General features: G+C 43.0%; 1 protein-coding gene across 15 annotated transcripts in view; it reads right to left on the bottom strand.

Annotated features, from left to right (window-relative positions):
* The window catches only part of CHD1 (chromodomain helicase DNA binding protein 1), a 179,347-nt gene that overhangs the window by 120,294 nt on the left and 46,587 nt on the right, over positions 1 to 12,466 (bottom strand). For 12 of the 15 annotated variants that reach the window (XR_014939000.1, XR_014938999.1, XM_085527725.1 and 9 more), the window contains exon 3: positions 10,154 to 10,358. The exons of 2 other annotated variants lie outside the window; for them this stretch is intronic. Coding sequence is in view for 11 of the 13 variants with exons in the window: in XM_085527725.1 (XP_085383851.1) it covers positions 10,154 to 10,358 (205 nt within the window). In the remaining 2 variants the exon portion in view is untranslated. Of the gene's footprint in view, positions 1 to 6,047; positions 6,188 to 10,153; positions 10,359 to 12,466 lie in introns of all 15 variants that reach the window. One more of the 15 variants, XM_085527728.1, reaches the window with a different exon arrangement.

The following is a 12,466-nucleotide window of genomic DNA, read 5'->3' as shown; positions in this document are numbered from 1 at the left end:
AAACAAGAGTATGTAAATTCTTGTACATGCTGTGTTCTCTAAAACTGTTACTCTGGCAAGACTTATTAGAACAAAAGTATGTAGAAATTAAATTCCATAAAACTGGAGCTAAGAGTCAAACAGTATCTACTGATTGAAAATTTTAAGTCTGGCTTTAACACAAACTGGGAAAAACAATGTTGTACTCCAAAAGTTACAGGAATCGTAAATCAGGTATGCTTAGGAGTGTGGGTATCAGGGATAACTGTCAGAGCCAAAAGAAAAGCCCTAAATAGAAGTTAAGTTAAAAGAAAGAGCCAGCCTAGTCAGAGTAAAGCAGTGCCCTTTGAGGATATGTGACTGTAGAAGGATAAAAGAAATGATAGATAGCTTCTTGGAGTTTGGGTTACTAATTGAATGGGAATCCAAATACAAAACTCCGATTTTGCCAGTTTTTGCCAAATTTTTGGACAGCAAGTGCTTTAGTTTGGTACAAGATTTGAGGGCAAGTAATAGAATTATGGAGTGCATACCCTCAGTGGTGGCACATCCACGCACTTCATTACTCAAGGAAAGAGTAGGTGGTGTTTACCTTTGGGATTTGTGGGATGTCTCTTCTGCCTGGTTTGGCCAAAGGAAACCTAAGGTTATTTGCCCTTGAATAGGAAAACCCTAATACGGGGAGAAGAGATTCAGTTAACCTGGACAGTGTTACCCAGGGTTGTGAGAACAGCTTAATGATTTTTGAGAACTGGTCAACTTGTGAGCCTGAGACCTGGGTTCCTCCATCACAGGGTGGAATTTTACTGCGTTATGTGGATGCCACAGCAACAAAAGAGGACTGTGTGTGATGGACTGTGAGTTTGCTGAGTTTTTAGGTTTACAGAAAGCTCAAATAACTCAGCAGCAAGTGACATATTTGGGATATGAGATTACAGCTGGACTTTGAACCTTAAGGACTGCCAGGAGAGAAGCCATCTGCCAAACCCCTGAGCTGCAAACTGCTAGGGAAATCTGTCCATTCCCAGGAATGAATGACAGGATGGTGCCGACTGTGGGTACACAACTACAGACTGATGGTAAAGCTCCAAACAGCTTGATGAAGTGAGTAAGGGATGGCCAGGGTGCCTGAGGGCGGTGACTGCACTAGTGTTCAGTATTCAGGTATCCTGTAAATCTACGCTGGGCCAGAGGATGACAGTTTTAATATCACGTAGTGTTAACTGTATTGGAGGTAAAAGGGGGGGCACTGGCTCTCACCCCAAAGATTTCTGAAATACCAGGCTATCCTGGTAGAGCAGGGTGATGTAGAAATAATTGTAACTAATATTGTCAACCCAGTATCTTTCCTTAGTGGAACTCCTGGAGAACCAGTATTACATGGCTACTTTGAAACAACTGAAGCTGCACATTCCAGCTGTTTGGTTGGACCTGAAGGGCGAACCCTTAGAGGATGCAGAAGACACCTGGTTTACTGACAGTTGCAGTTTTGTGAGACAAGAGGACTGTAAGGCAGGATATGCAGTAACTGCTACTGACAAGGTAATCAAAGCACAACCATTACCTGTGGGGACTTCCGAGGGGAAAACTGCCTTGACAAGAGCTTTAAGTATATGGACAGATGCTACTTGGGGTGCCACACACGCATAGTACCGTCTGAAAAGAGCTAGGATTGCTCACATGCAAGGAAAACAGCATGAGGTAAATCTACCAATGGCTATTAAATGTTGTAAAGGACATCAGAAAGGTAACACTGTACGGGAAATTGGAAATAAGATGATGAATCAGGTGGCGAAACAGGTAGTTGAAGAAGGCTTTAATTCTAGATGGTAACCTTAAAATCTCTGAACCCAAGTGTATGGGAAACTGTTAATCACAGTCTGAACCTCTGATTAAACCATCTGAGGCAAGTGTTGGGTCAGCTGCAGGAGCACAGGTGAAGATAATTCAGTTGTGCTCCCAGAAGGGGTGGAGCTTGACTCCACTTCTCCTAGATTTCATTTAAGGGCTGACCACCACTAAGGCAGCATCTTTTTCTGGAGATTGTTCTTGTGTGGAGTTCTGGTGGCAAGCCTCAACATTTTCCATCTTGACTGAAGGCCAAAGAGTTGGTGAAGTTTTTCCCATAGATGCCCTCTGGCTATCCATTTACAACTATTCTTGTATTATTTGTATTATACGTAGCTATTGCGTTATTCCAACTGTACACTGAGTCAAAACCTGTAAAATATCCTAAAGAGGATAAGAGTCTAATTAATGATTTAGAAGGAGAGAGAGCAAGATGACAGATGGGTGCAAGCCCAGATGGACACATTGTTATGCCCTTTAGTATTTTATGGAAATTGGTTCTAAGGGAAGATAAGAAAATATATTGGGCAAACAGATGCTACAAAATACAATCCTAGTACCAGGAACAGGGTAAAAGTGGGCCCATTGGGAAAGGGAACCTTCCAGGGTGACAACGGCAAAGTGATTTCTCACAACTTCCAAGAAAAGGGGGTGTTGCTGTATGTTGGTACTGATACCTTTTTAAAGTGGACGGAGGCATTTCCTTGTAAAACTAATAAGGCATGTGGGGTAACTAAAGTATTGTTACAGGAGGTTATTCCAAGATGCTGGGGAGCTACTTGGTCTGTCAAGGTAAGTGCACCATTAAACTCGTAAAGCAAGGTAAGTGCACTGTTAAACTCACAAAGAGGAGTCGGTTACTAATTTGCTTTATCTCAATGTACACGGGAGGTGTTTTAGCCTGGGAAGATAACTGTTTTTACAATGTAATTAGTAACTTTCCTAAAACTTTATACTTCTGATTGCTGGGTCTGTCCATGACTACCAAAGGCAGGGGTAGAAGTACTGTGGTTTGGGGTCCTGTCACTGAATCAGTCTGCTCAGTACAAATATAAAAGTGGTCAAAAGGGCCACTTTACTTAGGGGCAGGCGCTATATTTGACAGTGGCCGCTATTAAGGAAAGTAATAGCGCTATCATTAGTGGGCCCAAATATCAAAATGGAAGTAATTTAATGAGCAAGTGCCGTTTGGGTAAAGGTTTTTGGTGGCTGTGGGGAGATGGGAGAGCTCAAACTCCCACCAGGCATAATGAGAACTATGTGGAGCCAGTATCAAAATCCAAGGACGGTTAAAAGGTTAAATAACTCATTGGTAAGGTATAATATAGGATACCATAGCTTTGTGAGAGCCCTTTTAGGAGTAGCACAGCTGGAAAGGGCTATAGTGGAAATTTCTGCAACTTTAGGAATAATTGAGAATGCTACGGCAGATGCCCTATGAACAATCCTGGAGGAGCTATCCTCTTTATCCAAAATCTTATTGCAAAATAGTATGCTGCTGGATTTGTTAACTGCAAAGGAAGGGGAAATGTGTACTCTAATAAATCAAAGTTGTTGTGTGTGTATAAACAAGGATCGGAGGATTGAGACAGATTTAGGAAAACTTGGCAACAAACAAAAATCTTGCTTGAAGTAAGCAGGGGTAACGCTGATTGGGGAACAGCTTTCTCTGGACTATGGGATAAACTTAGTTGGTTACCAAATCTTCGGTGGCTAAAGCAAGTTTTCTTGGCAAGTATAGCTCTATTCTTCTTGGTAGGTTTTACGTGTTTAGCTCTAAGGTGCTCAATGTGATTATGTCAGAACACAGGGAAGGAATATGAAAAGTGGAAGAAGAGGTAGAAGCTGAGACAAACAGTAGGAAGTGAGGCCTGCTTCCAGGAATCATTAGGGAGGAAGGGGAAAATCTAGCAGGTAGGTGTTTCTGCTAGATTAAAGAAAATGGGGGAAATTGAAGAGTGAAAGGTGGTTCACAGAAATGAAGGAAAAAGATAAGTTTACAGAAGCAAGTATGTGGAGGCTGCTAAAAGAATGGGGATGGAGTGTGGGAATACAAGAAGGACTGTACGGAGCAGCAGCTGTGGAGCAAGATAAACAGCATGAGAACCAAGGGCACCTCTAGAAGAACAAACAGCTCGTGGCTCTGATTGGACAAGTGCCTGCATGAATGGTTGAAGAGTGTTTGTGGAATGTTCTGTTGACATATAGGGGTGAATGGGAAAGCTAGGAAAAGAAAACTTGTGGAGGTATATAAGTGATGTGAGAACTTGTAATAAACAATTTGGTTTGTTCGCATCTGAGTCTGTGCATCAGATGCAGCACTAGAGGACGTTTAGTAAGTGAGAAGATATCAACAAGGCAAGTTAGAACTGGTTCAGGGGCTATTCCTCCCACAGGTCAGAAGTTTATAGTGAGGAAGACTATGAGCCTTCATCCCATGACCACCAGGAGGAGACCCTCACTGCTCATGACGCATGTGCAAGGGGGAGGGACCATATGCTAAGGGATTCTTGGAAGTATAATGAATATGTTATACAAATTCTGGGAAAATCATTGATTATGTATTAGTAATAAGTTAGGAGGAGTGTTTTTTGTTTGGTTGGTTTTTTCCCCCCTTGCACCCAGTGTATGCATACTGCTTAAAGAAACATACCTGCTCTATATCTCTTGGGCTATGGAGTTGGGTTTCTGCACATCACTATCACTGAGAAGAGCCTGGCCTCATCCGTTTGCCTCCTATCTCCCTTTAGGTATTTCTAAACATTTATCAGATCCCCTTTCAGTTGTCTTTTCTCCAGGCTGAACAGACCCAGGTTACTCAGCCTTTCCTCATGTGGGATATGTTACAGGTTATTCATCATCTTTGTGGCCCTCCACTGCACTCCTTCAAGGAGACCCTGATCTTTTTTTGAATTGAGGTGCCTGGAACTTAACACAGTAGTCAGAATGTGTGCCAATTCCCTCAGCACTCTCAGGTGAATCTCATCCTGCCCCACGGACTTCTGGCAGGCCAGTTGGAGTAGTAGGTCTGAATGGTCTCTGTTTCCACCTGAGTTGTGGGGGTGTTAGTCTGCTCCCCAGCCAAGACTCTCAGGTTAGAGAGTGGAGTACTCTGAGGATAACTGGTCTGTCCTTTAAAGACAGATGTAAAGAAGGCATTCAGAACCTCTGCCTTTTCCTTATCCTCAGTTGTCACATTCCCAGCCTCATCCAGTAAAGAATGGAGATTCTCCTTAGTCCTCCTCTTACTGTTGATGTATTTGTAAAAGAGCTTCTTGGTCCTTTTTACCCCAGCGGCCAGATTAAGTTCCAGCTGGGCTTTTGCCTTTTCTGATTTTTTTCTCTCTACATATCTTAAGAACTTCTCTGTACTCTTTCGGAGTTGGCCATCCCTTCTTCTCTTTTTCTCCTGGAGCCTCAAGAATAGCTCCCTATTCATCCCTGCCAGTCTTCTTCCCTGCTGGCTCATTTTGTGGCTCAGGGGGACAGCCTGCTCCTCTGCCCTTAAGACTTCCTTCTTGAAGAGCAAGCAGCTCTCTTGGACCCGTTTACTCGCTAAGACTGAATGCCAGAGGACTTTCCCCCTACTAGTCTTCTGAACAATTCAATGTCTGCACTCCGGAAGTCCAAGGTAGCAGTTTTTCTGCTCCCCCTCCAGGCTCCACCAAGAATTGAGAACTCTACTATTTCGTGGTCACTCTGTCTGAGACAGCCCCCGACCTCCACAGCTCCCACCAGTCCTTGTTTGTGAACAGCAGGTCTAGTGGGGCAGCTCCTCTTGTAGGCTCTCTCACCAGCTGTGTCAGAAAATTATCCTCTGCACACTCCAGAAACCTCCTAGACTGCTAGACCTCCTCTTCTCTCCCTTCACCCAGGTTGTTGGTAAAAATATTAAGGTTGGATCCAGCACTGACCCCTGGGAAACACTGCTAGTTACAGGCCTCCAACCAGACTCTGTGCTGCTGATGACCACCCACTGAGCTCTGCCGGTCCAACCAGTTCTCAATCCACCTCACTATTGACTTATCTATCCCACACTTCCTAAGCTTACCTACAAGGGTGTTGTGGGAGACAGTGTCAAAGGCCTTGCTGAAGTCAAGATACACAACATCCATTGCTCTCCCATCTACCCAGCCAGAGATGACATCATAGAAAGCCATCAGGTTGGTTGAGCATGATTTCCCCTTGGTGAATCCATGTTGACTTCCCCTGATAACCACCTTTTTTTCCAATTGCTTGGAGATGGCATCCAGAATGAGTTGTTCCATCACCTTTCCAGGGACGGAGGTGAGGCTGACTAGTGTGTGGTTTCCTTTATCCTCCTTGCTTGTGGGAATACTAGGACTGTACAGGGCAGCAGCTGTGGAGCAAGATAAACAGTGTGAGAAACATGGTCACCTCTAGAAGAAGAAAGAACAGCTTGTGGCTCTGATTGGGTAAGCGCCTGCATGAACGGTTGAAGAGTGTTTGTGGAATGTTCTGTTGACATGTAGGGGCGAATAGAAAAGCTAGGAAAAGAAAACTTGTGAAGGTATATAAGTGATGTGAGAACTGTAATAAACTATTTGGATCATTCACATCCGAGTCTGTGCATCAGATGCTGCACTTGCTCTTTTTGAAGACTGGAGTGACAGCGGCTATCCTCTAGTCTTCAGGCACCTCTCCCATTTGCCAGGACCTTTCAAAGATGATAGAGTAGTTCAACAATCATCTCTGCTGGTTCTCTCAGCACACATGGGTCCATCCCATTGGGACCAACAGATTTGTGTGTGTTGATTTTGGCTAGATGCTCTCTGACTAGATCCACCTCGACTAAGTGAAAGTCTTCCTTTACCCAGATGCTCTCTCTTACCTCCAGGGTCTTGGATTCCTGAGTGCTAGTCTTTGCATTAAAGACTTAAGCAAAGAAGGCATGCAGTATCTCTGCCTTCTCAGTGTTTCCTGTTACCGGGGCACCCACTTCATTTAGTAGCAGACCCACATTTTCCCTGGTCTTCTTTTTACCATTGACATACTGAATAAATCTTTCTTGTTATCCTTTACCTCTTTTGCGAGGTTTAATTCCAAGAGAGCCTTAGCCTTCTTTTTTGTCTTACAGGCCCTGAAAACATTCCTATATTCTTTCCAGGTGGACAGGTCCTTTTTCCACATTGTGGATCTTCTTCTCTCCTTTCAATTTGCCCTCGAGTTCTTTGTTCATCCACACAGGCCTCTTGCTACCTTTCCCCTATTTCTTACTCTTAGGAATGCACCAATCTTGAGCTTGGAAGAAGTGGTATTTAAGCGCCTACCAGCTCTCATGGGCCCCCCTTACCTTCTAACGCTAGCCCATGGGATACCTCCAAATAGGTCTTTGAAGAAGTCAAAGTTGGTTCTCCTGAAGTCCAGGGTAGCAATTCTCCTTATTGCTTTGCTTCTTCAGCACACTTGAACTCCACTATCTTGTGATCACTGCATCCTAAACTTCCACCAAGCATCACATCTCTGACCAGCCCTTCCTTGTTAGTAAAAAGAAGGTCGAGCAGCACATCCCTCCTTGTTGGCTCCTCCACCACCTCTGTGAGAAAGTTATCATTAATGCATTGTAGAAATCGCCTTGACCTTGTGTGCCTGGCTGTGTTGCTTATCCAACAAATATCAGGATGGTTAGAAGTCTCCCATGAAAACCAGTGCTAGGGATTGCAAGGCTTCTTCCAGCTGTTTGTAGAAGACTTCGTCCACTTCCTCCTCCTGATCAGGCAGCCTGTAGTACACATCCACAACAGTGTCACCTATGTTAGTCTGCCCCTTAATTCTTATCCACAAGCTCTGAAGTTGTTCATCATTCCCCTCCAAGTGGAGCTCAATATATTCTAGTTGCTCTCATGTAAATAGCAACTCCACTGCCTCACCATTATGTCTTTCCTAAAGAGGACATAGCCATCCATGACAGCATTCCAGATGTGAGCTGTTCCATGTCTCTGTGATTGCAATGAGATCGTGGCCCTGTGACTGCACACAGGTCTCTAGTTCTTCCTTTTATTTCCTATGTTGTGTGCATTGGTATGCAGGCATTTCAGGGAAACGGAGGGTGCAAGTAAAGTCCAGGTGGTTTCTGAAGATTTCCATGGAAGGAGACTACAACCTCTGTGGGGAAACCTGTTCCAACACTCAATTATTGTCATGGTTTTATGATTTTTTGTTACTGGTATTCCTCATCATAACATCATGTAGTGCACTGGGAGTTAAAGAGTTAATGCTCCAGTTCCATGGACTGTCAATAGTTCTGAGTATACCTGTCTCAGAAGAGAACTACATTTCCCAGAAGGCTTTCACTATTCTGTTTCCATTTCTCGTTCAGAAGGAAAGATAATACTGCTCACAAGTCATGAGACTGTCCCTATTTTTTACTGCTCGTCGCTGTGGTTGTGTGCTCCCTAGCTGTCTCACCTTCAGCATTAGAGGAAGGCCTTTGGTTTTGGACACTCTAGCTCTCATTTTATTTGATTTATTAGCCTCAATTCCAATTATATTGTATTGTGTTATCTTGCATTCCCATATCATATTTTGTAAATTAACTTTCCTCCTCAGATTATTGCCACTGTTTTGCTTTTAGGCCCATCTCCCTACCTTTTCCCCCTTTCCCCCTTTACTGGGGCATGGGTTTGTGAGTCTCCCCGCCCCATTAATCATGGAATCGGGCCGAACCAGCCCATAAACTATTGACAATCACCATCAAGTTCCGACAGAATTTCAGATCTAGATCATCTTTATCAATGACCTAGATAGTAGGATTGATTGCATCCTCAGCAAGTTTGCTGATGACACTGAACTGGATGGTACAGTTGACACAAGAGAAAGAAAGGATGCCATCTGAAGGGACCTGGACAGGTGCAAAGAGGGCCCATGAGAATCTAATGAGATTCAACAAGGCCAAGTGCAAGGTGTTGCACTTGGGTTGGGGGAATCCCAGGTTATGTGTACAGACTGGGAGAAGAACACCATGAGAGCAGCCCTGTGGAGAAAGACTTGGGTGTCATGATGGATGAAAAGCTGGACATGAGCCAGCAGTGTGTGCTTGCTGCCCCAAAAGGCCAACTGTATACAAGGCTGTTGTGGAAGACCACAACAATGCTCAGAGGGCTGGAGCACCTCTCGTATGAAGAAAGGTTGAGGGAGCTGGGCTTGTTTAGCTTGGAGAAGATAAGGTTCAGGGGAAACCTCATTGCAGCCTTCCAGTATTAAAAAGGAGCTTGGAAGCAGGAGAGAGACCAATGTTTTACACAGGCAGATACTGATAAGGGGGAATGACTTTAAACTAGAAGAGGGGAGATTTAGATTAGATATTAGGAAGAAAATACTCACTCAGAGGGTGGTAAGGCACTGGCACAGGTTGCCCAGAGAGGTTGTGGATGCCACAGCTCTGGAGGCATTCACAGTCAGGCTGGATGGGGCCCTGGTCAGCCTGATCTAATTGTTAGTATCCCTGTCCATGGCAGGGGGGTCAGAACTAGATGATCTTAAAGGTCCCTTCCAACCCACATCATTCTATGATTCTTGTGTTCCAGAGCCTCCTGTGTTTCTGCATGTGCCCATTGCCTCTTGTTCTTTCACCAGGCACCTCTGAGAAGAGTGTGGCTCCATCCTTTTAACACTCCTCTACCCTCAAGTATTTATAAATATTGGCCCCTGACCTGTCTCTTTCCCACTCTAATCAGTCTCAGCTCTCTCAGTCTTTCCTCATCCAAGATACCCTAGTCCCTCAAAGAAGTCCTTTAAAGATGGACCTCAATTTTATTAAGAGTAAAGAAGAGAATCCTTAATAGTCTTTGAATCTTACCATAGTGAATATTTTATTGCCTTTCATATATATGGTCTATCATCCAAATTAAGGTCAAATATCACAGAGAAACAGAGGAGAGTTCAGGCAATTTTCATCCATTGTATTTAAGAAATTATTAAACAATCCTTCCTTTCTAGTTTTAGCAAACTTTTCCCCATACAAAAAATAAACAGTACATAAGCCTGAAATTATTGTACAGTCAGTTTTTTATATGAAAAAACTAAGCATTAGAGAAACAAATACAATTTTAGATGTAACAATATTGTGCTACTTTGTCTTAAAGAACATGCAATAATAGATACCTCTGCATGGAAAAAAAGCTAATTAAATACATACAAACAGAAAAATTTAAGATCCCAATGCTTGAGAACTAAGCATGCACATTCACTAACCCAACCTTAGAATTCTAATTAAATTTCTATTGATTGTGTAAATGAAGGCTGCTCTTGAAACTAATCTGCACAGTGTTTTTTCACCACAGAGCATTAATTTATGTCATTTTACCTCAGATCCATCAACTTTTGGTGGTTTAGCTTGAACTTGTTTCTTCTCTCTAGACGCATCAGACTCCAGTTCTGATTGACTGCCTGACTCTGAAGCAGACTCAGAGTCACTGCTACCTGACTGACTGCTATTTCCATCACTACTGCTTCCAGAGCTTGAACCAGATCCAGAAGCAGATGTTGACCCAGAATCATCATCTGATTGGCTGCAAATAAGATAGCAGGATATTATGCAATAGCTAAGGAAACATGATTAAAAAATGACTTTAGCTTCACCTATAAATCAACTGTTAAATAAGTACAGGAACATGGATATCGTACAAATGATTCCAATGGATTAAGTAAGTCAGGAATGAAAACTCAAAGTTTAATCAAAAGATACTTTTAACAAAAAAAAAAAAAACAAAAAAAACAAAAAAAACAATAATTTAGAGTAACTCAAGGGTATTCCTCGCCTACTCAAACCCTTAGCTTTATCAAACTCCACATTTACATGTTTTTGTATGTATGTCTACACTATTTCTTTTTTAAGCACACATTTCTTTAAAGAAAATATAGCTTAGTTTGTTTCCCTTTTTTTCATGAGAACAACACACACACACACAAAAAAAAAAGCTATAAAGAAGTATTTGCCAAAAACATTTTATGTTGTGATTTGGACCAACTATATACAAAATGGAGGCCCACACACAAGAAAGACATAGAACTGTTGGAGCAAGTCCAGAGGACTGGAGCATCTCATTTATGAATAAAGGCTGAGGGAGCCGAGAGTGTTCAGCCTGGAGAAGAGAAGCCTCCATGGAGACCTCATTGTGTCCTTCCAGTACTTAAAAGGAGCATAAAAGGGGGGTTCAGGTTGGATATCAGGAAAAGGTTCTTCACCAAGAGCATGGCTGGGCACTGGAACTGGCTCCCCAGGGAAGTGGTCATGGCCCAGACAGACATATGGTCTGATTTTTGGGTGCTCCTGGGTGGAGCCAGGAGTTGGACTCAATGACCTTATGAGTCCCTACCAACTCAGGATACTCTACGATAACCAAGAGGAAGACAAACTCTTCGCACAGGTAGACAAGGGAGGAGTGGTTTTAAACTAAAAAGGGGAGAGATTTAGATGAGATGTTTGGGGGAAATCTTTCACTAAGAGTGGTGAGGCACTGAAACAGGCTGCTCAGAAAAGTATTGGTGTTGGGGTACTAAGTTGTCTTTGGAAGGATTTATGAGTGCATACAGTAGTTCTGAATAGATGGAGTGTTCTAGAATAGCTGAGTTAGGCCTGTAGGTTAAGAGTTAGTGGGCGGGGTGTTTAGGTACGTGTGTGTACAGGTTCTTTCACGTGCATTGGGTTTTGCGTAGCGGGTGTATGCGTCTGCGCGGGATTTAGGATGATATATAAGGAGTGTGACGCAGTAATAAATTGAGAGAAGACATCATGGCATCCATGTTTGTGTCTCTCCCCTGGACAGTCGAGGTCTCGGGATAAGTCGGGTTAATTGGCTGATACGTCATAGTGGATGCCCCGTATCCCTAGAGGTGCTCAAGGCTAGGTTGGATGGGTTCTTGGGCAGCCTTATCTAGTGTGTGGCAAGCCTGTTCACAGCAGGAAGGTAGGAATTAGATGATCTTTCAAGTCCCTTCCAACCCAAGATATTCTATGATTCTTTGATTCAAGCTTGAATGGAATTGAATTTGAAATTTCTAAAAGGTATTCAACAAAGGAATCCAAACTTCATTCTGTTTTCAGAAGCACTATAGTTGCTTAACAGTGTAAACCATTATATGAAGAACAGCCCTACCCAGTATTCTAATCATTAAATATGAGGGCTGCTCCAAAAGTAATGCCTCCTGTTTCATTATGTTGGCCCAAAATGTCATAGGCAGATGCTAGTGGTATGGCAATAGAGGTTGAACCTTCTCACCAGTATCCAATTACATCTTGTTGCCGTACAACACGTGGCAGAAGAGGGGCAGTATGACAAAATGATATCTGACATGGAAGTGCATAAGAAGCAAAGGTGTATCACTGAACTCCTCCAAGCGGAAAAAATGGTATCCACTCACATTCATCAACATTTGTGGAGACCAAACAGTGGATGCGAGCACAGTGAGGAGTGGGTAGGGCATTTCAGCAATGGCAACAGTGATGTGAAAGACAAGAAACATTCTAGAAAGCCATGTACATCTGTCACACCATGAAATGAACAGTGTCTCAATTAGCTCATCCACGCAAACTGGCTAAAGGTAGAGATTATTGAAAAATAGTGTTTTGTAGCTGAGAATTAGTTCTACCAAATACTGTTATTGTACTGTATCTGTA

Source organism: Coturnix japonica, chromosome W, assembly GCF_054131305.1.
Source record: "Coturnix japonica strain WE chromosome W, WE-NBRP24, whole genome shotgun sequence".
Taxonomy (NCBI): domain Eukaryota; kingdom Metazoa; phylum Chordata; class Aves; order Galliformes; family Phasianidae; genus Coturnix; species Coturnix japonica.
The sequence above is the reverse complement of the archived record's forward strand: the minus strand, read 5'-3'. Positions and strand labels throughout refer to the sequence as shown.